Raw genomic sequence first — 25,017 nt, forward strand, 5'->3', positions numbered from 1 at the left:
GAGTTTGGAACTTTCGACATACGAATTGCTCACGATGCGCTCATTTCCACATGAAGCTTGCATACAAATTTTGATGCCAATATGTTCTTACCAGCCAGCGCTTTCTGACCGAAGTATTTGGCATCACTGTGAGGAAACTGAAGGAAAACTAGGTGCGAATACGAGACTTCCAGCCAGCATTCAACGACGGCGCATCTTTTATTTTGTGAGGACTGCTGTGGAACGAACAGGAATAAAATTGTTCGATAAAATTTTTTACACAACCCAGAACCTCACATCCCTCTTCCTTTCCCCTGATCTGGCCCATTCTTGTATTTCTTCCTCGCACCGCAACTGACCAGCTGAAGTACTTTTATCGTGACTTGGGTGACAGCAACAAAGGAATCTCCATGTACTACCTACAAAGCGGGTGTGCGTGTTTTGCTCGACCAACCTTAAAATTGACTTGCAATAAACTTACCCCTATCTTGCCAATTAAGTACCGGCGAGAAAAAAAAAAAATTCCCGTTGCTACAAATGCAAACTGCACTTCCAAACATTTTGTTCAACGTCATTCATTATGAATAAATAACGTGACCATATTCCTCCTACGCAAAAGCAGGACCGGAGGAAGCTGGCCCACCTTCTTCACAAAAATTGTCAAGTTTGTGAAGCCTCCGCTTAAAGCAAAAGCACGAAGTAATCATCCAGGATAAATACAACTGTTTTCACAAAATTGCTGCATCAGATGAGTCATCCTCCTGAAATTTTCCTTCGCTCGACCTCTGGGGCCGGATTACGCAACTGCCAATTAGCAAAGTTGTCAAAAACTTGTAAAAACGGTGTCAAATAGCCTCGCTCCTATTGGTCGGTCGTGACCAGCGGCCATTTTGCTTTTTTGCGTCATGGGTGGTTGCAGGTTACGTCACGGACGTGACAGAAGTGGTGACGTTCAAACCTAATTATGCAGGCGCATTGACAGTTTTTTGTGACAGTCTCGAGGCGGTCAATTTGACCGTTGCGTTTTTGACAGAAAATGGCGGCGGTGTACGTGGCGATATACGACTGAGCCGGCTGCGCCAGCGCGAGCAACGGCGAAGGAGGGCGCACGAATACGCGTTTGACTTGGCGGACGAGCTGTTTCGACGCCTTTTTCGACTGGAGGAGCAGACTGTGGAGTGGCTGTGCGACGAAGTCGCCGATGAACTGGGAGGAAATTTGCTTGCGAGCGCGCTGTTGGTGCGGCGGCAGGTGCTGTGTGCACAACGGTTCTTTGCTACCGGCGGCTTTCAAGCTGCCGTTGGTTAAGAGGCACACGTCGGCATCGCACAACCGGTGGTAAGCAAATGCGTGCAGCAGGTGTTGGAGGCAATCTACTATCTTGGCGCGCAGAAGGGGCGGGTTCCCGCGGTCACCTCTGTGCCACATAAATAAAACACGGTTATGCTGGCAAAGCACTTTATTTTTCCCAGCAGATCGCACTTTGTGGTCGTCTTCTGTTTCCCAAGGGAAAAGAAACAGACAACCACATATCACATACTGCAACACCTCAGCTTTTGGCATTTTCGTCATCGGTCCAAAAAGCCGAAAAACACAGACTTACAAGTTGTCTTGGTCGATTACGTACCAAGTGTTTCTTGCAAGTTCGCTCGGTAGGCACGTAGCCTTAACTGCATTCGTTCAAATTTTTCTGCACTCTTAGGTCAACCGCACAGTTGCTTCTTTTCAGACGCCGCGTAAAAAACAATAACACGGCGTGGAATCGCCTGCTTCTATGCACAGCGGCTTGACGTTTTACCGCCGTCACCGCACCCCCGCGGCAGCAAAAGTTAGCCACCAGCAAATTTAAAATGCATTTTCGAACGCTTTTTGTTTTGCTCAATGTTTTCTAGCATCAAACACAATATTTTAGCAAAATATTATATTTAGTTACTTTTGCTACTGTGTATTTCTTAAGTCTTTTTACTAAAATTTAGCAGACTGCCTCTCGCCGTGCAAATAAATGCTCTCGGGGCGCCGCCCTGATGTAACTGGCTGATTCCTCGTTGCGTCAAGCGGTGACGTCTCGTCATTTCGTAATTTTGACGTCACTGTCAATAACTTTTGACACAATTTGTGACAGTTGCGTAAAACGGCCCCTTGTTACGGGCGTCTTAATCACCGTTTTGCCTCCATAAAAACGCAGAACCCGACCGCGGCGGCTGCGTTTTTATGGAGGCAAAACGCTAAGGCGCCCGTGTTCTGTGCGATGTCAGTGCACGTTAAGATCCCCAGGTGGTCGAAATTATTCCGGAGCCCTCCACTACGGCACCTCTTTCTTCATTTCTACTTTCACTCCCTCCTTTATCCCATCCCTTACGGCGCGGTTCAGGAGTCCAACGATATATGAGACAGATACGGCGCCATTTCCTTTCCCCAAAAACCAATTATTATTATTATTCTGTATGCGTAGTTATACTGGGACTTGCGTTTTTATGTGTAGGATTTGAAAAAAAATCCTGTGCACAAAATACTGGCCTAATCGAGAGCAAACACCGCTCAAAAGGTAGAATATTATTGCTTAAGTTGTTTGAGATCGAAATAAACATCGGTACTCGCCAGTATTTGGTAGAATTAGCGAGAAACTGCTTTCGGCTACGAGTACAGTTTTTGCAGACGCGAGCCAAGCAGCCGGTCTCACATGCTGCGCCATCTGCCGGATGAACATGCAACTCGCAAGCGACGACTTATCAGTTATTAGTGTGTGCAGTGCTGTTGATGTCACGTTTGCACTGCGGTATTTAGTAGTACAAGCAGTGATGTTACTGGTGATATTAATTTTGGCGGGCAGACGAACCCCATCTTCGAGGAGCGCGCGCTTCTCGCATCCACCGAGCGGAGACTCGTTTGCCTTGCCGTCTGGCAGATGGCGCAGCCTGTGAGACCGACTCGATTACTTGAGCTAAGGTGCGAGTAAAGCCAAAAGGGAAAGAATAATAATAATAATAATTGGTTTTTGGTGGAATGGAAATGGCGCAGTATCTGTCTCATATATCGTTGGACACCTGAACCGCGCCGTAAGGGAAGGGATAAAGGAGGGAGTGAAAGAAGATAGGAACGAATAGGTCCGTAGTGGAGGGCTCCGGAATAATTTCGACCACCTGGGGATCTTTAACGCGCACTGACATCGCACAGCACACGGGCGCCTTAGCGTTTTTCCTCCATAAAAACGCAGCCGCCGCGGTCGGGTTCGAACCCGGGGGAAAGAATGCAAACCCAATAGTTGGTGGGATGAGGAGGTCAAGAGGGCGATAGAGAAACGTCAGGAAGCGTCCAGGGAACACAGATATTCCAAATCATAGAGCTACTACTACCGACAAATAGAGGGGGGACCCAGAAGTTGAAGTAGACAGAAAATGGGATACCTTCATAAAGTGTAGAAGGGAAGCATCCTATTTGATTAATGAGAAAATTAGAAGAAGGGTGCCCAATGGATGTCAAAAGTAAATAAAAAGAATAGAAAAGCAGCTAAAAAATTCTGGAAACATCTAAATGCAATGAGTAATAAGACTAGGTTAGAGCAAAGGTTTATTGTTACAGATCAGGGTATTCGGCTAGAAGGGGATGAAGCAATGAAACACATAGGAGCAAGGATAACAGAAAAATTTAAAGAAAGAAATGTTGCATATAATTTATCGAAGGAGGATACACCGGTTACTGCAATTGCTTCACTTGAGCGAAGAGAGTGGGAAAGGACAGAGAAGAAGGTTCCTAGCGGCATGTCGACAGGACCAGATGGTATTCTGATTATGTTAATAAAGAAGCTAGGACCAAAATCAAAGCAGACATTGATAGAGGTAGTGAATTAACAAAATGATAGTGGATGGCAAAGCCCCCGATGAATGGCGGTTAAGTAGAATGGACATGATATATAAGGGAAAGGGGACAAAGCTGACAATTAAGCAACTACCGTCCCATAACAATGGCATATGTGGTTTACAGGGTGGTGAATCAGATTAAAAAGGACAGACTGCAGGATTGGGTGGAGAATGAGGGGGTGCTACAAAATGGGTTCCAGAAACAGGAGTTTGGAGGACAACCTGTTTTCATTGACGCGACAGTGTGTAGAAATTGCTGAAAAGGAACACAGGCCCTTATGGCTAGCATTTATGGATATTAGGGGAGCCTACGACAACGTTATTCCAGAGGATTTGTGGGACATACTGGGCACATTGAATGTGGAAGATGGAATGTGGAAGATATATATATATATATATATATATATATATATATATATATATATATATATATATATATATATATATATATATATATATATATATATATATATATATATATATATATATATAGTATTCTGTAGGGATTCCAATGCGCCAGTTTACAAGTGTAAGTACAGTATTACGACAAACGCGACTGTTCGTTTTAAAGGTTTATTGTGCCAACAGTTTCGGGAATGGTATTCCCTTCGTCAGGGCAGGCTTACAATGAAACAGTCTTGTCAATATAAGGACACAAAGCGGGCGAGGATGTATAAACTCCGCCCTCAAAGCAAACTTGAGAGTGAGGGCAAGGGGCCGTATAATGGACCGCGTAGCAGCTCTCACAGAGGCAGTGGCTAAATAAAACACAGAAAAACGCAGAGCAAAACGGGGAGGTGGAAATAGTAAAGGAGTAGAAAAGACAACGAATTTGAACAGCGATAGAAAAGGGAAAGGAGCGTTAAATACGGCTCTCGGCGCACCGGGAGGCAGAAAAAGAGCAGAAAAATTAGTAGCACAAGAGAACTTTGAAAGAAGAAAATATTAACACACACAAAAAAATAAAAAATATATGAATAGAATGGGGCGCCAAACAAATACCAAATGGTTAATGAGAATGAATAAGGCGCGGAAGACATAGCACAGAATACAAGAAATTTATCAAACGGAAGTTAAAAAAAGAAGAAAATAATAATAATGCATGTGTGCGGAAACCGTGAAAGGTTTGCGGCCCGCGGGGCTGCCGCGTGGTCCCAGTGGGCTAGGTGATAGAGTTAGAATATAGGTGTCTATTCCAGATAGAACATGGAAGCTGGCTGTAAGTTGAACAAAGGAGATTACTGACAAAATAAACAAAATAAAGTAAAATAAACAGCTACATTCCCAGCCATTTAGAGCGTGGTTGAAGTTGTCAGGAACAACATCCGGCGTATTTTGATTTATAATGCTGTCCAAATCCTATGACGGTGAAATTTTCTACGTTGCCTCCCTCAAGCAGGAGAGCATCCCAGGAGTAGCGTTCATGCCATGGGAGAACGTGCGAAACTTGTGAATGAGGTATGACTCCCTTTGTTCCCTGTAATAGGTGCTAGGGAACCCGGACTGGGGAAGGATGACGCGGACGTTTTCGAAACTGTGGAGTGGCAAACGCAGGTGCTTGGAAAGGGGTAAGCTGGGTAATGATGACACGTGAGCTTTGTGGTTGTTAAAGCGGAAGCGAAATGATGTCTTGGTCTGACCAATATACTCTTGTCCACACACCTCACAATGAAGTTTGTAAATCACATTGCTTGAGTCGCAGTCGATCGAGGTCTTCGCTTATGTGAAACACAAAGCTGTCGAACTTGGATTTATTTTTGCCAGTTTGGTGTCTAAAATGTGCGGACAGACTTTGCACCGAGGTTTTCCGCATGGGTGGCACCCACCCTGGGTAGAGTTCTTCTTTGTTTTCACATTGACAAGCAAGTCTCTCAGGTTCTTGTCCCGGCGGTACACCACTCTGGGCGGTTCCTTGAATATTAGTGACAACTTATTACTCTGTCTGATTATATTAAAATGACGGCTTAGTATGTTACTTACTCTGGGAGCCGTTGAGGAGAATGTAAGGATTAAGTTTGTTTTGCTGTCGTCTTTGACCTTGTTTTCTGCCAGGATGGATGTGCGCTCTAGGTTGCGAGCGCGTGTGCGCGCAAGCAGCGCAAAGCATGGTGCGGTAGTTCGGGAGTTTGTGGCCAAAGGGTACTGTGAGGAAAGACTGGAAATTTAGAAATTGGTAGAATGGAAGCTACAGCCTTACGTATCAGATTTATCGTGGGGAAGCACCAAAAATATGATGCGGGCAGCATGCGAGATCAGGAAGAAATGAAGCAAGCGAAGTGAGATGTAGGTTTCGTGAAGCATAGGCATTTTGGGGGCGCAATAAATGCGAATTCGTGGAACCTAGATGACCGTAAAGGTGGCCGACATCAATAGTTAATTTTTGAGCTCTTTCACGCCCAAATGAACGTAGGATACAACTTAAAAAAAACAGTTGGCAACACTTGCCATGGACCGCGGCGTTACAGTACAGTGCCTATAGTTACAGTTAACTAGAATATTCTAGTTCACTCTAGCGGCGTCCTTATGGTGCGTTCTGTATTACTCCGCTGGCCACCCAGGTGAAAATTTGTTGGTGAGAACCTACTGGTTTGTACTGGTTCGGCTGGGACCAGCTGGTTTCCTGCTGGTTGTACTGGTTCCAGCAAGGTGTTTGTAATGGTTTTCTGCTGGTTGTACTGGTTCCAGCAGGGTGCTTACTGGTTTACTGCTGGTTGTACTGGTTCCAGCAAGGTGCTTACTGGTTTTCTGTTGGTTTCACTAATTCCAGCATGAGGACTTTTTGCTGTTCTTTTCAGAGGCCTTTTTCTATTGTTTGCATGGTAGCAATATCCTTCAGCTAACAGAATTTTGCAGCTAAATCTATTCAACTGTGAGCGCTAAAAATTGAATAAATAGTGTCAAAATTTAATGAGAGAGCTTTGTTTATTAACCATTCCCCACTAACACCTGTGGGAGACCCATCTTGAGGGGTATACAGTGTTGTGCGTTTCTATCGTGAACACTAAAAAATTTCCCCGCCTCAACCGCTGGCTCATTTGCCACGAAACTGCACACAGACCTTGCGTATTACGGTAACTTTTGTCTCGTAGCAAGTTTGACAACAGTACTTACTTAGCTGAGCCGTGCATGAAGCGAAAACATAATCGTCTACGTAGAGATCGGCAACCAAAACCCGCAGACGACGCTTTTTCGCTGAAAGGCGGTGGTTGCGCCATCTGTTTTCGGCAGTGGAAAGCGTCACGACAAGGCCACCGAGACAAGCGTTGCAAACAATATTATTTGAAAGGTAAAGCCTCTTTAAATCTGTTGTTGTGATATTTTTTCCGCTCAATTAGCCAAAAATGTTGCAAGCGCTTCAGTTGATGCAGACGAAACGGCCGGAACGGTATATTAAAAGGGCCGCGCTTCTCGAAACGCTCGCCTCGGCGGCCTTGTGGTGACGCTTTGGACTGCCAAAAACAGATGGCGCCACTGCCGCAATTCAGCGAAAAAAAACGTCGTTTGCGGGGTTTGGTTCGTCGATCTCTACGTAGACGATTGCGTTTTCGCATCATGCACAGCTCAACTAAGTAAGTGCCGTTGTCAAACTTGCTACGATACAAAAGTTACCATAATACGCAAGCTATGGGTGCAGTTTCACGGCAAATGAGCCAGCGGTTGAGGCGGGGAAACTTTTTAAAGTCTTCAAGATAAAAACGCACAACACTGTATAAGCATGAGGCAGGTCATATGGTATTAGAATGTGAGTACGAGTTACACTTGGAAGTTGTATGTATATTATAGGGCTGTTGCTATATAGCTGCTTTTCAAGTGGGGTTTAAAGCCGTCACCCAAGCAACTCATGAACCTCCATTCTCCATGCCTTCACAACGAATACTGCCACTTCTCTTTTTCTTCGCAAACTAATGGCTTGAAAAAAAAAACTCAGAATAAATTGCGTTTATAAAAAATTCAACAATTAAAAACTGTTTACATACTTTCCAATTAGTATGCAATGAGCTTCGAAAAAAAAAAAAAAAGAAGCCGAAGTGAAGAGCGAAGACCCCTACCAATCCGACCACCGGCGTCCTCTATTTCCATTCGTACAGAGCTGCTCTTCGAACTGTGGTGTGGTGGCGTTAGCTGGCGTTCGAGCGGTGAGAAAGTGAGCGTCGGAAAGAAAGTTACCGGCTTCGAGTAAGTACGTTCGGTATTTTATTACCTTGCGCGTTACTGCATTGACTCTGCGAAATTTGTAGTCAACAAGTGGTTAGACGCGGTTGAATGTAGACTCAGTCGTTTGCACGTGAGAACAGTCGACGCTGCAGTCGCCCGCCAAATACCTGTCATGTTCGATTTTTTCTGTAGCACTATGTTTAAGGCGTATAATCTGTGAATAACTTAGCTTAAAATAAAAAATAAGAAAAGAGCAGGGTAGAGAGCTTTAAAAAGAATTTCGGAAAGTTAGAGGATCGTTCTATGCGTTCCGTTACCGGCGTTAGGCTTAGAGGAGGTTACATGCTTACAAGTTGAACTTGATTTGGCACTGTCTTTGCGATTTAACTAAGTTCCAGGCCCTTATTCTACACTGAAAATAATTATAAAACGTGCAGCTTAGTCAGCCGCAAGCATGGCTTCGAAGTCGCCGCAGAAGAACATGTCCATGAAGGACCTGAAGGCTTTGGCGACCAAGCGTCTGGGCGTCTTTGCCGTGAAGCATCTTCCCAAGGACACAAGTTACGTTGTTGGATTGAGGTAAGAAACGGACTTCAGTTACAGTTGGGGCGTGGGGGTCAGTTTCTTCTAGCTAGTGATGGCTTAGACAGCGTGGCAGTTCAACACCATCGGCTCATGAGACAATGGCAAGCTTTAAGTATGACGTCTTGTTTATCAAACAGGACCTACTGACCGTAGGCTACTATAGTGTCGGTAGTTCTGGTGTTTCATGCAGCATTTTGTCTATATTCATAATCAGTAGTGCATTGTTAAATTTGCCATTATCCGACTATCGATTCTGTACCAGTTGTCGTGGGGAAAAACTAATTTGGAGCTTAAACGCTTGTCGTACTGTTGGAACTACTGCTAGAGTTGACGGAATGATGTTTACAATCAATATAGCCCATAAACTACGTAATATTGTGACTCATGACTTAGTGTGTTGTGTGTGGAAGCAATGGTGCGGCTGTGTGTAGTTGTGTACATTTTTACTGGCTTTTTATTTGTCAGACGTTTGATTTGAGTTGGCGTCTTGTCGTTTAGTTATTTGGAATCAGTATGAAACATTGGAAGTTTGTTTTTGAAATTACAATAATTTCAGGGGGCATGGTGCATTTGTACTACTGCTAAATCGTGAACTGCTGAAGACATATGAAGTGCAGCGGAAGATATACATCATTTAGTGCCACTTGCATATTATGGATTATTTTTCATTCTGCTTTTTACTGTAATATGAACTTCTCATTCTGCAGAAAATTATTTTGCAATACATGTACACAGTCAGCTGTTCAACATAATATTGTTACATGCCCGAGGTTTATTCCTAGAGCCAGCAAAAGATGGGGAGGAACAGAGGTCGGCTAGACACTGCTGCTGAAGCCATGACAACAGGGCAGAAAATGTCATTACTTGCCTTTCCCAGCCTCACCGTGATCTTCTTGATGTCTGTCACAATAGCCAGAGTCGCTTTGGGAAGTTAAACCCCTATAAACCAAACTAAACAATATTATTGGAGCATTAAATGTTCACTCAGTGAATGCATCATAATGATACGAGGTTGCGAAATTGCCTTGAATAAGTGTTAGCATACTAGGCATGTTGCAACAGTATCAGTTAGGCTGCTCCATAAAATAGGGGACAGTTCCTAATACTCACCTTTCTCAGCCTTTGCCACTTTGTAAGATGAAGTTAGTGTAAAGTTAGTAAAAAGGAACTTATGATTGCATGTGCTCTTCATTGAGTGGTTTTTACTGTTCCTCACCACTATGTGCACAGCCAGTGGATACTGGTTGCTTGGACAGTGGGAAAGACTGACAGAGGGATTGGTGAATGGTGAAAGACTGACACAAGACAATGGTGAAAGACTGTCACAGGGATTGGGCTTTACTTTGTGGAATAGCACAGCAGATGATGTCTGCGTAAATCCAGTGCACATGTGCCTGCTCTTACTGATTCCTCGCTTTTGTGCAATAAGGCACTGATCAACAGAGTGGTTAAGGCCTGTGTGTTACTGAAACTATGGGCAGTTTGCCCAGATGATTTTTAGTGCATTGTGAATTTTTTATAAAACCTATGCTCTGTTGTTGGTTTTAATACTTACCGCAGCTGTGGCCAAGTGGTTGAGCATCCGCCTCGCATGCGGGAGGTGCAGGGTTCGATCCCCAGTGCCGCCAGGTACTCAGCGGTGATACAATGGGTACAAGCTTTCCCCGGGTCTGGTGCTCGGCTTATTTAGGGTGAAATACTTGAAAAATGGGTCTCATTTTCAAGTATTTCACCAAGTATTTGCTCGGCTTATTTAGGGTGAAATACTTGAAAAATGGGTCTCATTTTCAAGTATTTCACCAAGTATTTGCTCGGCTTATTTAGGGTGAAATACTTGAAAAATGGGTCTCATTTTCAAGTATTTCACCCTAAATAAGCCGAGCACCAGACCCGGGGAAAGCTTGTACCCGTTGTATCACCGCTGAGTACCTGGCGGCACTGGGGATCGAACCCTGCACCTCCCGCATGCGAGGCGGATGCTCAACCACTTGGCCACAGCTGCGGTAAGTATTAAAACCAACAACAGAGCATAGGTTTTATAAAAAATTCACAATGCACTAAAAATCATCTGGGCAAACTGCCCATACCTTGCCCGAAAATACCTTGTTCCATGACGCTCTCTGGCCATAGATGCCCTTGTGCCGTAAAAATCCAAATGATGATGATGGTTTTAATAGTACACTTGAAGCTGAACCTGTACCTGTGGTGCATATAAAGAAATCTTGCACTGAAGTCACACTGGTCACTGCGTTTGAGTCCATGAGCATGGCTGAAGCCTGTGAATTTTTCTGATCTGTTTATCGTTTCTCCTCTCAAATTGCAGTGTGGAAGCTATGCCTTCATTACATTACCAGTGGTTCTCACGCAAGCTATTTAAAGTTAAGGCTGCTGCAGCATTAAAAATGTTGGGATGGGAAAAATTGAGGAACTGTTAAAAAAAGTTTTTGTACTGCATACTTTGTTTTTCTTTTACTGAAGCTTCATTTCGAACCAAGGAACCTTGCTTTGAAAATGTGATCTTATCTCTTTTCTATAGATATACTTGTAAGTGTAAGTTGTTTTAGTTCTTTGGCTGCGTATAATTGCTGCAAAAACAAAGTGGGGTTGCAGGCATTGGCTGGTGTACTTGTGCTGTTGTCATATGTAATACTCTCGGATCCTTTGGTGATGGAAACTACTCTATGGAAACTACTCAAATCACTTTCCAATGAAGGGGGGGGGGGGGGGGGGGGTGCATTAGAGCTTATAGAAGCTTCGTGCATGAGAACAGAATTTCACTGTGGTAGTGAACACTCTTCTTACTGCTTACCAGAGCATAACATGTTCTTACCTAAACTGCCACGTTCTTATTGTAAATCGATATTTCTTTGCAGTCAGTCTGTTTCAAGCAACAAAATAGCTGCTGCATCATCAGACAACAGCATTTACCTCTATGATGAGTATCTCATGCAGAAAGGAATTCTGCAAGGTGCGTATTTATGTCTGTCATATAGTATGCACCGTTGTCCGGAAGCTGGACGGCCTATGATCTAGTTTTTTGCTAATTGTAACTGTATCCTTGAAATGCAGCAGGACCAATGTATTTCTTCTCTGTTTTCCTTCTTTTGGTGGGATTGGTGCTCTGTTGTTAAGTTAAAAGTCAGGAAAAAGATGTCTCAACTTGTTTGTATTTGAAATGGGTCTTCAAAATTTGTGTGTTGGTTTCTGGCTTTAGTTTGGCTTATAGAGCTAGGGGCGTTTTTCTTGGGTAGCACTCATTCATGTGAGACCACTTATGACGCACAAGATTTGACCTAATGTGTTCGTTGGACAGAGGGTAGCTTTTCACAGTGGTAGGAAAAGGGACACATCATTGGCCAAGTGACAGTAGTGTGGTCAAGGAGTTTATCAGTCATTTCTCTCATTTGTTTCAAACTCCAAAAATGACTATAGGGCACAGTCATATAAGGTGTATTTATTTGGGTTGCTGCTGGTGTGGCCCTCGGTTTTCATTTCTTGGTTTGTTCTGATTGTGCTACTGTACCTAAAACATATGTAAGGAAAAGAAGCTAGATGCAGGAACATACTTTTTGTGGAATAATTGCAGGAAATAAAAATATGTCTGGCTTCTTAAGCTTTCTTTTTCGGAAATATAATGCCTCTATCATTTGGGCAGTTTCAATACCAGAGTCTGCTGCTATGACATGTGGTATGTGGCAATTTTCATTGGCCATTGAACTCGGCAGACAATCAACTCAATCAGCGTTCAGCCTCTCACTCACTATGTGCTGGGGAGAAAATATGTATATAAAAACTTAGAACTAATAAAAGTTATCTGCCATATTGAATTGTTCACCTGTGCGCAAAGTAATTTTTGTTCTTTAGCTGAAGCAACAACTCTGCAGATTTTTCAGATGTAAACATAAAAGCACCATTTTGTTGTGCACGTTGTTGCAGTGTTTTGCCAATTTTGGTCTCTTCACACATTTTTTGATAGCTGAGAAGTGTTGCAGGGATAGTAGGGATGTGATAGAGCAGTCACTGCTTGGTGGCAGCTTCACCAGCAAGAAATGAATGCTTCTGAAATGAAGTGCATGGCATTGCTTGTTGTCAGCTCAGCATCATTATCTTTGGATTAGGCTGAAGTGTTTAATTATTCAGATAGCTTTCTCAACACAACTTTCAGTCATAAATAGCAATTCAGCATGTGCCCTTTGGCTTACTTGGTGCCTGTCCAAATGTCTTTGCTAAATAGAGCTCACCTAGTTTGCCGTGCTTAGCACCATATGTATGATCATGGGCATATTTCTCAGTGAGCATTGGAATTTGTCGTGTGGCATTGATGCCCATGAGCAGCCCCCTAAAAAATTTGGTGGCCATAGACTCGATGGTCTTAGAGATTACTTAGTGTGACAGGTGCAAGGTATGCTTGCTTTGGAAGTGGGCCTCATGAAAGAACTAATGTGGGAATAAAATGAGTTGTTCTTGACTAAAGCATGGGAAATGTGTTTTTCAACTAGTGGTAATTCATAAAATGGACGGGCTGGTCCACCTGCGTTTCAAGCATGCACTTATGACAAGGTATGCATGATGCAGCTTTGGCAACAACTATTGTGAAATAACTCTTATTGTGACTCGATGTTTTACTTAGGCTAAGCATTAAGATTTTGTTGCTACCTGTTGCAAAAAGTGTCCTGGCCAGTGTGCCTGAAGCCAGTGTGTGGCTGCATGTGGTTTGTGATGAAATGGTTTTAATTATTTATTTACATGAGCTGTGAGTGATAGTGGGATGCCTAGATCTTTTCAGCAACAAAACTAACTAGCAGCAGTGATCACTGCAGTTGTGTACTTTTTACAGGCATGGGTACCCAGACTTCGGGATTTTTACAGTCGGTGGTACATGTAATATGTGGGTTGGGAGTCGGAAGTAGGCAGGCAGGGGAAGTCCTGAGCAGTGTGACTGAGGGAACTGTTGTGGTTGAGAGTCAGATTTTAATTTGCTATGGTTTCTGGTGGTAGGTAACAGTAGGGATCTGGGATTTGTCCTTTTTTTGTGCCTGCATAGTACGTTAGCATCTTGTATATCTGTACTTAGGAATGTGTGAGAAATGTGCAGTTAGGATCTGTTTGCTAGCACTTGTGCCCATTTAGGTAGTGCACTCTGTGTAGAGTCATTATACATATATAGCATATATTTTGAGAGTGATTACGCTGTTTTTCACTCTATCATGTGCCTTTAGTACACCTTTTCACGTCCCTGCTTATTTCTGTACAAAAACATTTTTACTGTTGTGTAACTATGGAAATGTGGAGTGTAACTATGGAAATGTGGAGGTACATCAAATATTTGTTGAGCTCCGTTGTGAGTTTTTGCTGTGTTCACATGCTGTAGGCATGGCGGTGAAATGGGTTTAGAGGTGCTATTTATGGATAGACCTCTCATAAAAGTTGGTCGTGCAGAATGGGATGCAAGCGAAGGTGCACAGGACCAAGGCAGAGGCTTCAAGGTGGTTTGAGGCTTTTTGGGTTTGTACTGAGGTAGTTCTGGAAATGATTGCCGTCAAAGAACACCGGCAGAGTGTGCTTAAAATGTTTGTACCATGCATTTTTCAGAGAATTTTTGCAACTCGTAATTGGCCGCCTTAATATGCCAAAACTTGTATTTCCCTGATGTTACTTTATACCTTATTTTTCACCCGTACTATGTACAATGTAGGCTCATCGAATGCTAGTCTATTCTTCTTTTTTTTAATTCACCAATGTCGGTGTCCTTTGACCTTCTGGCCTAGGTGCTGTCATGCATCTGGGTGTGCTTTTTATATTTTTATTTCAAGCTTTCGTGTGCTGATTGTTTGCTTCCAGTGACTGCTTTTCAGCATTTGCTTGAACTTGTGCTGTGCCTGAACTACTATAAGAGGCTGATTTTAGGTTTCTGGGGAAATACTTGGCAGTGGTATTGGTCCAGAGGAATTGGAATTGCGACGTGTATAGTACTCTGGTAAAACATTATGCTTGCTGCACTGCGTTAGGTTCATTTAGTTTTCCAATGAATGAGTATTCCAGTGGGTGGGTAGAGCAACTAATGGTTGCATGTGTTGATTGGTAATGGTTGCACGTGTTGATTGGGTCTGGTGCAGACAGAATGTGCATTATCTACAGACTTGTACAGTACTGCTGTTTTACAAAATTTGCATTAGTGCCATTTGCCCACTGGCTGCAGCAGAGTGAATAGCTGTCTGACCCTTGTGCTGTTGGAGCTATCAATGATGTCTTCCCAAAAGCTGTTTGGGCCAAAATCAATATATTAATTTGTAAAGCTAACAGTAACATGAGGTGCTGTAAGAAACAAGAAATTGTCGTATCTGAAGCACTAGGATGGGTCTTGAGGTTCAGTTAGGCGAACTAAACTGTGCCTTAGTTGGGTGCATGTGGCTAGAGTGGTTGGTAGGAGTGTGTTCTGTGACTGCTTGGAGTGCTCACCAATTGATCCATGGGGTACTGATCCACAGATAAGATGAAGGAGGTCACAGGGGTGCGCTTTAGCATCTCCAACCCGAACCTGGTGTACAACTCGTGCAGGGACGGCAGCGTCCGCGTCTGGGACCTCCGTAACATCCGACACCCAGTCTCCAAATTTGTTGGTGAGATAGAATACTATGTGTGGAGCTTTAACGCTGGCAGCAAGGTAGTTCCACAGGAGTTGGCCTCCTCCTTTGGGGTTGCCTGCTTGCTGTGCGCTGTGTTTCAAAACTCTGTAGGCTGTGTTTCAGATTCATGCATTAATGGCACATGTTTGTCTTGACAAAGCCAATACACTTTAGATGTGATAGAAGTGAAATTATTTTATTAGCACTTTGCAAGCATGTGCATCAAGAACAGGTTGTATAGAATGGCATATGAGGTCTGCACTGACTTGCTGGTGTGTTATGAGCCTTTACACAGCTGGTGCTAAAGAATGAAGTTTTCATGCTAACAGTTCAGGATTTAAGTACACAGCTTTATTCCTAGTATCCTGTTGCCATTATTGAAACATTGAAACGCAGCCTACGTTCCTTTTAAGGGGGCAGAGTGACCTACACAGGTGCCATTTTCTTGGTCACATGCATTTGGAATGTAACTGTGTGGGCTTTTGTTCCCAGTTATGAATTATGTCAAAGTTCCTTTCACACGCAGCACCCGGGTAAGGCTATACTGCATATACCGTAAAAACCGGACTGTAGGTCGGACCGGAATATAGGTCGACCCCCTAACTTACCAATTCTAAAAATGAAAAACAATCTTTTTCAATGGAAAAAGTACCGAAAGACACCCTTACCTTGAAACAAATGCGACTCAACAGGTTGTACAATGGTGACAGTATTTATTTTCATTTTAATGCTGCTCGTATGTACACCCGGCCAATTTTTTAACAGTATCGTGTGCCCATCGGCCCAAGTGTTTGTTTCTGTCACACTAAAGTACGGCGCCGTAGAGCAAAGCCCTTCCTCTTCATGAATCGCCGCACACAGGATGGCGAGCCCTTGAATTGCGCCCTCGTGAGTCTAGAGGCGCGCGCGATCTCTACCGCATTTGCGCGGATGGATTCGGCTGTATGGGCATGTCACCGTGCCACAAAAAAGTCCGAATAATCAAGCATGTCCGAAAAATCAGCCGTCAGAATTTTCGGTCATTGACTGTGTGTGTGTATAATGCAATATCAGCCTGTTCGAGCCAACTACTGCCAAGGGCTCGGAAAAAAACAGACGGCGTGAAAAATACAAAAGCAACCGATGTGTTGATATTTGAGAGGCAACTCTTTAGAAATGTGCATGACATCATTGAGCGTAGTAAAGCCTCTGAAGCGTCAACACACACAGTTGCGCACATAGCAGCAGCCACTGTCACTACCGTGCCACCGCAGTTTTGTTTTTCGTGCTGTCCAATCCTGTGCTTGTTTGCCCTTTTTTTCTTGCTTTTCCGCTCCAGTGAATTCATTCAGTGCCTTCGCTTTCTGCATGGCCTGCACCACCTTTTTACCTCGTTCGTGGCCACCCTCTTCTTTGCCCACGCATGCTGTGCAGCCCCAAGGCTGTCAAAAAGCTGGCTTCTAGCAGCTTAGCAGCCTGGTGGTGAAACCTGCTGTAACTATCTTGAGGGCTGAGAAAAAGAAAATCATGTTATATTTCTACCTTGGTTCCAAATATAATGAGAAGTGCGTTCCAAAACTGATGAGCTAAAGGAAAAAATGTGCATTATATTCGTGTAAATATGGTACTTTTGTTCAGTGCCTTTAGGGTTGGTGCCTAATAATTGCCATAGCCATTTTCTTCCCCATATAGTAGGGCCTTCCTTGTTGTTCGTAATGGAGTCCTTATGTTTGTGGAGGTCTTGGCCTCCTCTGCAGTGTCCCGGGAACTTTTCATAACTACCACTGCGAGTTTTTTGTGCAAGCATGCCATTTTCCCACATCTTAAAATTCTGTTGTCAGATTTTGATGCAGTCAAGAAATGTAAGTAAAGTTACTTGAAATGTGCACATAGTGTTAACTGGAAATGGAAATAGGATGCAAAATCTGCTATTGACCAAATAACATTGAGCAGACTATGTTGAAATGCACATAAGATGCATTTTTGCCTTCTGTGAGAAGACTTCACAGCTTTTCTATTTTCTATTTCTAAATCTAGTATGATAGAAAAGTATGAAAAAATTTCTTATAATACAGGATTTTTAAGTTAAGTGCTACACTATGGCGTGGTGGTGCTTGCTTAGACACGCCTGCTATGTTTTTAGCATTTTCTTCCATGCTGGCTTGCATCAGATGCACACTGTTGTTAGAAATGCATACATGGGTCTTCTTCTCAGAGCATGTTATTATGTACAGCATTTGTCAAAAACTTGGATCCTGGAGTGGTTTGCTTCTAAGCTTTGTAATGGGGCTCTTTTGGCACCTGTGGAAGCCTGAAACTTCGGAGGAGGGAGAACTAAAATTTCTCTAACTTAAGATATTTGGTATGCTGGTGATTCAACGAGCCACATGCCCATGGCCCAGAACCAGACACATGCCATGGCCCACATGGCCCAGACGCAGCCCCCCTCTCCCTTGGCTCTAAACTTTTGACTAATGCTGTACAACCTTTTGCACAGTTGCCTGGGACAGCATGTACGGGAGTGATGCTACTATGTTGAGTGAATTTGCAATAAGATTAAGTTGAGGTTAACTTTGAACACATTCCTTCTGTGCATATGCTGCCACTGGCACAATGCTTATGTCTTGGATTTCTGAGAGCCATATTAAGCCGGCAGGCAGCAGCACTTGGCACCTCTTTGCAAAGGAGCTTGTCATACTGCACTCTTGGCAGGTGTGCTGGGGTCCGTGTGTGCATGTTGCCACAGGTATAACCTTAGGAGTGAGAATGCTTCTCATTGGTTGCTATCTGAGTTAATAATTCTGCTCAAAAACAAGCATGCACACTGTGTGCATTGATGCTTACTTGCAAGCATAGACTGTGCATTAAGCATGCAACCTGAGAAAAGACGATTATTTGGGGATTTTTACAGGGGAGCTACAACAAAGCTTGTTTTATTGAGTTGAATGTTGTAGGCTTCAGTGCTGCTGAACAAGTACTTTCAAGGTATAAGAACTGCTCTGCCAGTTGAAGATTTTGAGAATTAAGTGATTGAGTGTTCGTTTTACGAATAGAAAAAGCTTGTTTGGGGCTCCTGTGGTGTTGCAGAATGCAAGAACATTAGGGGCAACTTAATTACATGTGCAGCAATTGTGATGAAATTTATTTCTTAGTACGCTATGACGAACAAATGACCTCTTGGCAATGAAGGAAAGCCAGAAATGCAGTTTTGCATTCTTGAAAAATATGTAAATAGGGGATCGTTGATCATTTCCTTTGGCTGCTACTGGTGCACTTCCCTCCAGTATGAATGGGAATGACCAGTTTGCATAAAAATACTAATTGGTTATTTCTGTACTGCAATTGAAAACAACTTTTCGATATTATACGCCAAATGGAATACTAGTTCTTGGTTATTTCTCTACTACAATTGAAAATGACTTTTCAATATTATATTCCAAATGGAAAACTAGTTATAAAATAGGAAAAAAAGCATGCTTGTCACACATAATTAAGGCATAATCATTAATTTAATGCTCAGACGTTGTTCCCTTTCATATTGGGGTGTCCTCTACCTTCAGCCTCTACTGTCCCCAACACAGGAGTCAAGCTCATATTGCCATTGTACTTAAGTAGTGATATTTATTGTAGTCCTTTTGTATACTCCAATGTGAAAGGTGCTTGCTTGTAAATGACAATTTCAGTAGGTGCTTGTAGGATGGTCTGGTTGGCTAATGCTCTGTTTTTGTTTTGAGAAACACATCTAGAATGCTGGTTTGTTGATGGGGGATGTGCAGCCAACACAGAGGGGAAGGTGAAGCCGTTGTCGTGCTTTGACTTCAACTGCAACGAACAGTTTTTGTGTGCTGGCACGGACCTCTACGATGATAATTCATACCTGCTTTTCTGGTGAGTCTTAGCCTGAAGCTTTTCCTTTGTCTCTTCTTTTGTAGCTTTCCTTTTTTGAGTGTTGTTTATTGCTGAATATTTGTTTGTTTATTACACAATATGGTGAAAGGCTGAGATGCAACAGGATGCGTAGAGAGGATACCACAAGCCTTCTTTCTTTGTGTGTTTTGACCAACTAACCTGCATGTCTATGCTCGTAGAAGTCCTGACATTTTTCATGCATCTTTATTAAGTCTCCCCTGCTTGTTTACTCTGTAAGTGCTGGAAGGGCAGCTTGTTAGGAGAAGCTGTACCTTGTTAGAAATGCTTTGCCGTGCTGTTTATTTGCATTTAGCTGCATGGCATTTATTTGCATGTCATTTAAAAAAAGCTCGCATTCAGCCACTCTCTGTTAGTAAATACACAGTAATAAGAAGTTGGCGAATGCTACTTACATATGGTTATCCAGTGGAATGCACAATACTTTAGTTCGTGTTAAATATTATAATGTCTGGACCATTGTGAAAGTGCAGTACTGCCATTTGCCGCTTCCACCTTTGTTCCTGTGTTAAATATTTGTGGAGCCTTGTAGTTCTGCTGCCTAATTCAGTTGTTAGGAGCATTTAAAGCAAATGAAAAGTGCTTACATGGGTTTCCTTACTTTTCGTGTGCTACCCACCATGGCCAAGTTTTTCCATAGCCTTGAAAATTGGAGGAGGAAGGGGTATGGGAGCCTTATGACCAGTTGTTTCCAAGTCAAGAGTTGCTGAATGAACTTCCGCTGCTTAATGTAGCCTCTCATACATGAACAAAAACGTACTGGTTTAGTGCTACAGTTTTTTTTTCTGGTTTACTTATTAAAGGGGCATGACATGGTCTACCAGAAAATCGTGGTTTTACGTTGCAGCCACTAGCCACAACGTTACTATGTGTAATTTGAAAAGAAGTAGGGCTCTACGCGTGCATTTAAGCTAGAAATTGCAGTTGGAAGTTATCCGCTTTAAGCCCCTCCCCCTGGAAGCGACAGCCACATTGAAGCAGCCTTTGTGACATCATGTCTCGACAGTGCCGACGTCTGCTGCAAAACTGCTGCGATGCATGGTCGGTGTGGAGCAGAGCGCATGTCTACTTGAGTTCAGCCATGGCACGTGTGGTGAAGTCGCAGAGGTTGGGCAAAAGCTAGCCAAAAAGAAGGAAGGACACAGGCCCTTGTTGCCTTTGCCCCCCTGTTGTGACTTCCTCCCTTCGCACCCCTAGCCTGAACGACAAACAACCCACTGCCCTACGCTCACTATGCGCAGTGCAAACTTCGGTCACCCAGTCGCGAGCAAGCACATGACTGTTGGCTTATGTCGTCATAGATTGGGAGCTCGGCAGTGCTGCCCGACTGCCACATGGTTCAGGAGGACTTTTAAAATTTCAATCGCAAATTTCTCGCTGCACTAAAATAGCACATATTCTGCCCACTTGTTCCGAAATGCATAGTGAACATGCAATAAATATCTTGAGCCTGAAAAATGCTGTCATGATCCCTTTAACCACTGAAAGCTGTTACAGCTTTGGCGTAGCTATTTAGTCCTGCATTCGCTGTGAAATCTACTCCACTGTCTCCACTTACCCTTTCTCTTCCCCTCTCTCCAAAACACGGAGAGGGGATTTTCCTCTCTATATTGCCACCTGCCAACCATGGCAGGTGCTTGTTATCTGTCATGGTCCACTGAATTTATTTGAATTAAATTCAATGAAGTTAAATTATTTCATTCGGTTATTAAGGTATTATGATGCCATAAATTCCACGGTAGAATGCAGAGCTATGTGGCTAAACCAATGATATAACAGCTTTTGCTGTAAATATACTTGATGTGGCATCGTCCAGTTTCTGTACGGTGGAGAAAAATGGTGTCTGCTTACAGTAGGAAGAAAATATTGCAAAAAGTTACATTATGTGAATCTTATACTATACTTTTGCTCAGAGTCAAAAATAAAATGCAGGGAAATTAGTAGCGCAGTCCATTTTCCACTTTAAAAGGGAACCCTGGTCTGAAAAAAAAAAAATTAATTCAGAAGTGTGCAAACAAGTCCTTGTGCACTTATGCCGTATGCTGTGCAAGGCTTTTTGGGGAGAGAATTTTAAGAAATTTCGCTGCAGGTAACTTGCAGAAATGCATGCCATTGGTTTCTCTTGACATCAAGGAATGCAATAAGGGTAATATTATCATTCTGCCTATCAAAAAAATTGAGTTATAGGGTTTTGCAGTCACCACTCCTGAAATGGGAAGAAAAGTTTGTATCCCTGCTTCTTGAGTGAAAATGCAAAATCACTCTTTTTCTGTGCGATGTCGGCACCACTAAATAGCCTAGGCGGTCGAAATTAATCCGAAGCCCTCCACTACGGTGTCTTTCAGAGCTCATGTGTCACTTCAGGATGTTAAAATCCATATAACTTAGCATACCATGCATTCAAAAGGGTTGCCAGCAATGCTCAATGACTCTTAGACATTCAGAGTGCCTTTGTGTTTGAAAAGTTTAGCAGTGAAACTTGCCACCGCTGATAGCGGTGTTGCCCCTGAGGAGTACAGTGACACAGGATTGGTATTGGAGGCATGGGAGGTACTGGCTAACATTTTTTTACTTTTTGTGGGAACCTTATTATCAGCTGCATGAGTTACTAGCAGAGATGATGGGAGAATGATATTCTCATTACTTAGTTTAGTTTTCAAGCACATTGGCTCTGGTGGCTTTAGATACTTAAGGGAATTGTTTTGAGTAGTATAAATTTGAAGGTAATAGTCGAACCTCAATATATCAAACGTGAATATAATGAATTAGTGGCTATATCAAACTCTTCGAAAATATTCACATCAAATACATTAAATTTTTAGTTCATGTACTGAATGCAGTTGGAAATAAAACATGTATTGTACTCTCCAGTGCTAGGCTGTGCCTGGTTTGTTTGTAAACAGCTGGCTTCGCTGTACTACATGAAGCGCGCGTGGTGCTGCGGCAGGCATTCGTGCCATGGCTTACACCCTTATCTTTGGTGTGTTGACAGCACCACAAAAGCAGCGGCATGGGCGATTGTAATCATGCAGTATTCTGTGGTGCTACATGCATGCTGCAGCTTTTGGTCAAATTTGTTTGTTCTTCGTGCAATGCTGCTATCGTGTGGGGAGCCACCCTAGCTTGCATTTGGCCTACTGCCACTGTGAGCTGGTAGCGACCCCCCACTAACTCGTTGGACGGTGCTGGTGTCCGAGCAGTCATGGCCTGAGCTGTGTAGATGTGCCCATTGCCATAGCTGTCATCACTTGCCATTATCATGGAATTCGGCTTCTCCACAGTTTAGGCTGGCATGTGGCCACAAGAAACTTTAGTTTTGTGCCATAGTCGCCATTGCCGCGATTCTGGCTGACCGACATCACTGCATGGCTGTGGTTAGGGCCGATCACGTTGAGTTTTGCGTCATTGGCATTGTAACAGATCATGTGCTTCCCAGCGCATCTCATGTAGGGGCGTAGTTCCAAGTGTTGACCACCACCAGCGACAACACCTTTGAAGGGCTCTGTGCAGAGGTATTGCTGCAGGAAGGCACTACGAAAACTGTCAGCTTTTGCATGTTCAACGACATAGACAGTGCAGTTGGCACTTCTCTAGCATGGCCAAATCACTGACAAAGTGTTATCAAATGCAAGTGACACTGACGAGGGAGCTAAAAGCAGCCTGAGCCCTGCTGTTGGAAAACTGCATGCACACTAGACACGCATCACCTGCTTGTCCAAATAAGGGGCCTAACAGCATTTGGGGCCCGGGTTTAAGTGCCTTCGAGGCTGCGCTGTTAGCTTTGAGGCTGCCTCGGCAGCAGACGTAACGAATTTCTGTAGTCTTACATGAATAAAAGCATCCACGTATGCCTTCTTTCATGGAATATCTTGGGTGTCAAACTCTACCAAGTCTGCGGATATATTTTGGCTCTTTTCAGTTAAGGTGTACTGCTGCTTTGCGCGTAGTTTTTCGGCAGTCCTACAAGGTATGCCTTAACAAGGTTTTACTGTACTGCATGGGTATGCACAGTTTCTCTAGAAGCTTTGGCCACAGAGGTGAACATGCCTATGCTTTGTTTAAGTAGTATTGTTGCCTTAGTTGTTTTCTGTTGGAAGAAAGCATGTTTCAAAGCACTTTTGATATGATAGTATCTGTGCCATGCTTGTTTTCATGGTATTCTTGCTTTCGTTTTGTCACTCATCTTTTTGTCGTGCATTGGAACAAAGACGTGAAGAAGGTTTGAAAAGGGCATATAAATCGCCAGATACATTACCCCCTTGTTTAGTGGCTCATAACTGCCCTGAAAATTAGCCTATTTTGGCACGTAAGTATTTGAGAGAGATGCTGTTTTTTTTTTTTTTTTCAGGGATTTTAGGAGCAACAAAATTCTGGGTGGTTACTGGGACTCGCATAGTGATGATATTACTCAGGTAAGAGGGTATGGTTTTTTGTGGTTTGGTTTTTCATTTGTCACTATCCTTCCAGGAGTGTGTGGCAGCACATGCTAATCAAGGGCAGTGGTAGAAGGTTTGAGGGGGAGCATTGAAAGAGGGTGCCAGGGCTACTGTGGGTCATAGACAGCACCAGTGTTCAGGGTTTAGGTATGTAGGGCCATGATGTGAGTTGCATGGCTTGGAAAGGTATTAACATCTGTGTGCGGTTAGTATGTGCTCATGTCACTGCTTGACATTTCATTGTTCTCAAAGCTTTGGTTTTGTTGTTAGTGCAGGCTTTCTATAGAAGATACAGTAAAACCTCGTTAACCCGGATCTCACGGGACTGGGGAAAATGTCTTAGTTAACCGAATTCCGGATTATCGAATGTACCATGAAAATGAGGAAAAAAACGTATGCAGCATGAACGTACCTTTATTGCTTGAAAAACTGGGTTATTTTCGTTTGCTTCGTCGCCGGAATCTGCGCTAGAACGATCTTTTTCAACCCCATCAGGTGATGGTGCGCACGCTCACTGTCGCGGGATTCTAGTACGCAGAATTCCTCTAGAATGGCGAGAGCCTCGGCGGCCTCCTGCACGGTGCGACGTCGCGGCGGCTGATCTCGATTGTCATCATCAGAATGCTCATTTTCCTCCACGTCGAGCACTTCCGATATGATATCATCGTCAGTCAGCTGGCCAGCAACAGCAACACCATAGTCAATAGCAATGTAGTCGGCAAGTGGGACATCAGCAGGCAGGAGAAACTCCAAGCTCCTGTCATCCGTCACTTCGTCACCTATCCTTTCAGTGTCTTTGAGAGGCACATCTACATCACAGTCGTCAGGGTGGACAAACCCGCTGTGCCTGAAGGAGTTCGCAATGGCCTCCACCGACGTGTTGCTCCAGACATGTGCTAAGATATGCACTGCGCTGAGGAGGTTTGTCGTCTTCTCGCTCTGCCTCCTTGCAGAGCAGCATCCTTTCCATCACGTGCCGTATGTACTTTGTCTTCACGTGCTGGATAATGCCCTGGTCCAGCGGCTGTAGAGCAGCCGTCGTGTTTGGTGGCAGGAATGCAAGCTTGATGCATTCCAGCCTTGTCACATTGGTGTGTACGCTGCAGTTATCCATGACAAACAAAACCTTGTCGTTCTTGGCTGAGAAGCGGCGGTCAAGCTGCCATAGCCAGGTTTGAAAAATATCCGTGGTCATCCATGCCTTTCTGTTTGCTCTGTACTCTACTGGCAGACGGCGAACGTTTTTAAAGCACCTAGAGTGATTTGCTTTGCCTATTACAAGACGTGGTAGGTACCCCGTGCCCAACATATTTGTGGCGAGGAGAACAGTTACCCTTTCTTTGCTCCTCTTGCCTCCAACACATGGGTGACCCTTGAACGTGATCATTTTGTTCGGCAAGGAGACGTTGGCAGGTTCGTAACGAACCAGTTATCGGGAAAGCTCGGTCGACTTCCGATCAGTGATGCAACGTT

The 25,017-nt window shown here is 43.6% G+C and overlaps 1 protein-coding gene across 2 annotated transcripts in view; it reads left to right on the forward strand.

The window, feature by feature from the left end:
* The first annotated feature begins 7,872 nt into the window (after positions 1-7,872).
* The window catches only part of LOC144114133 (uncharacterized), an 83,395-nt gene continuing 66,250 nt past the window's right edge, over positions 7,873-25,017 (forward strand). For both annotated transcript variants that reach the window (XM_077647645.1, XM_077647646.1), the window contains exons 1-6: positions 7,873-8,012; positions 8,429-8,570; positions 11,450-11,544; positions 15,065-15,196; positions 18,958-19,069; positions 23,457-23,520. In XM_077647645.1, coding sequence (XP_077503771.1) covers positions 8,446-8,570; positions 11,450-11,544; positions 15,065-15,196; positions 18,958-19,069; positions 23,457-23,520 — 528 coding nt within the window. In that variant the 5' untranslated portion in view covers positions 7,873-8,012; positions 8,429-8,445. The remainder of the gene's footprint in view (positions 8,013-8,428; positions 8,571-11,449; positions 11,545-15,064; positions 15,197-18,957; positions 19,070-23,456; positions 23,521-25,017) is intronic.

Source organism: Amblyomma americanum, chromosome 1 (genome assembly GCF_052857255.1).
Source record: "Amblyomma americanum isolate KBUSLIRL-KWMA chromosome 1, ASM5285725v1, whole genome shotgun sequence".
Lineage (NCBI taxonomy): Eukaryota > Metazoa > Arthropoda > Arachnida > Ixodida > Ixodidae > Amblyomma > Amblyomma americanum.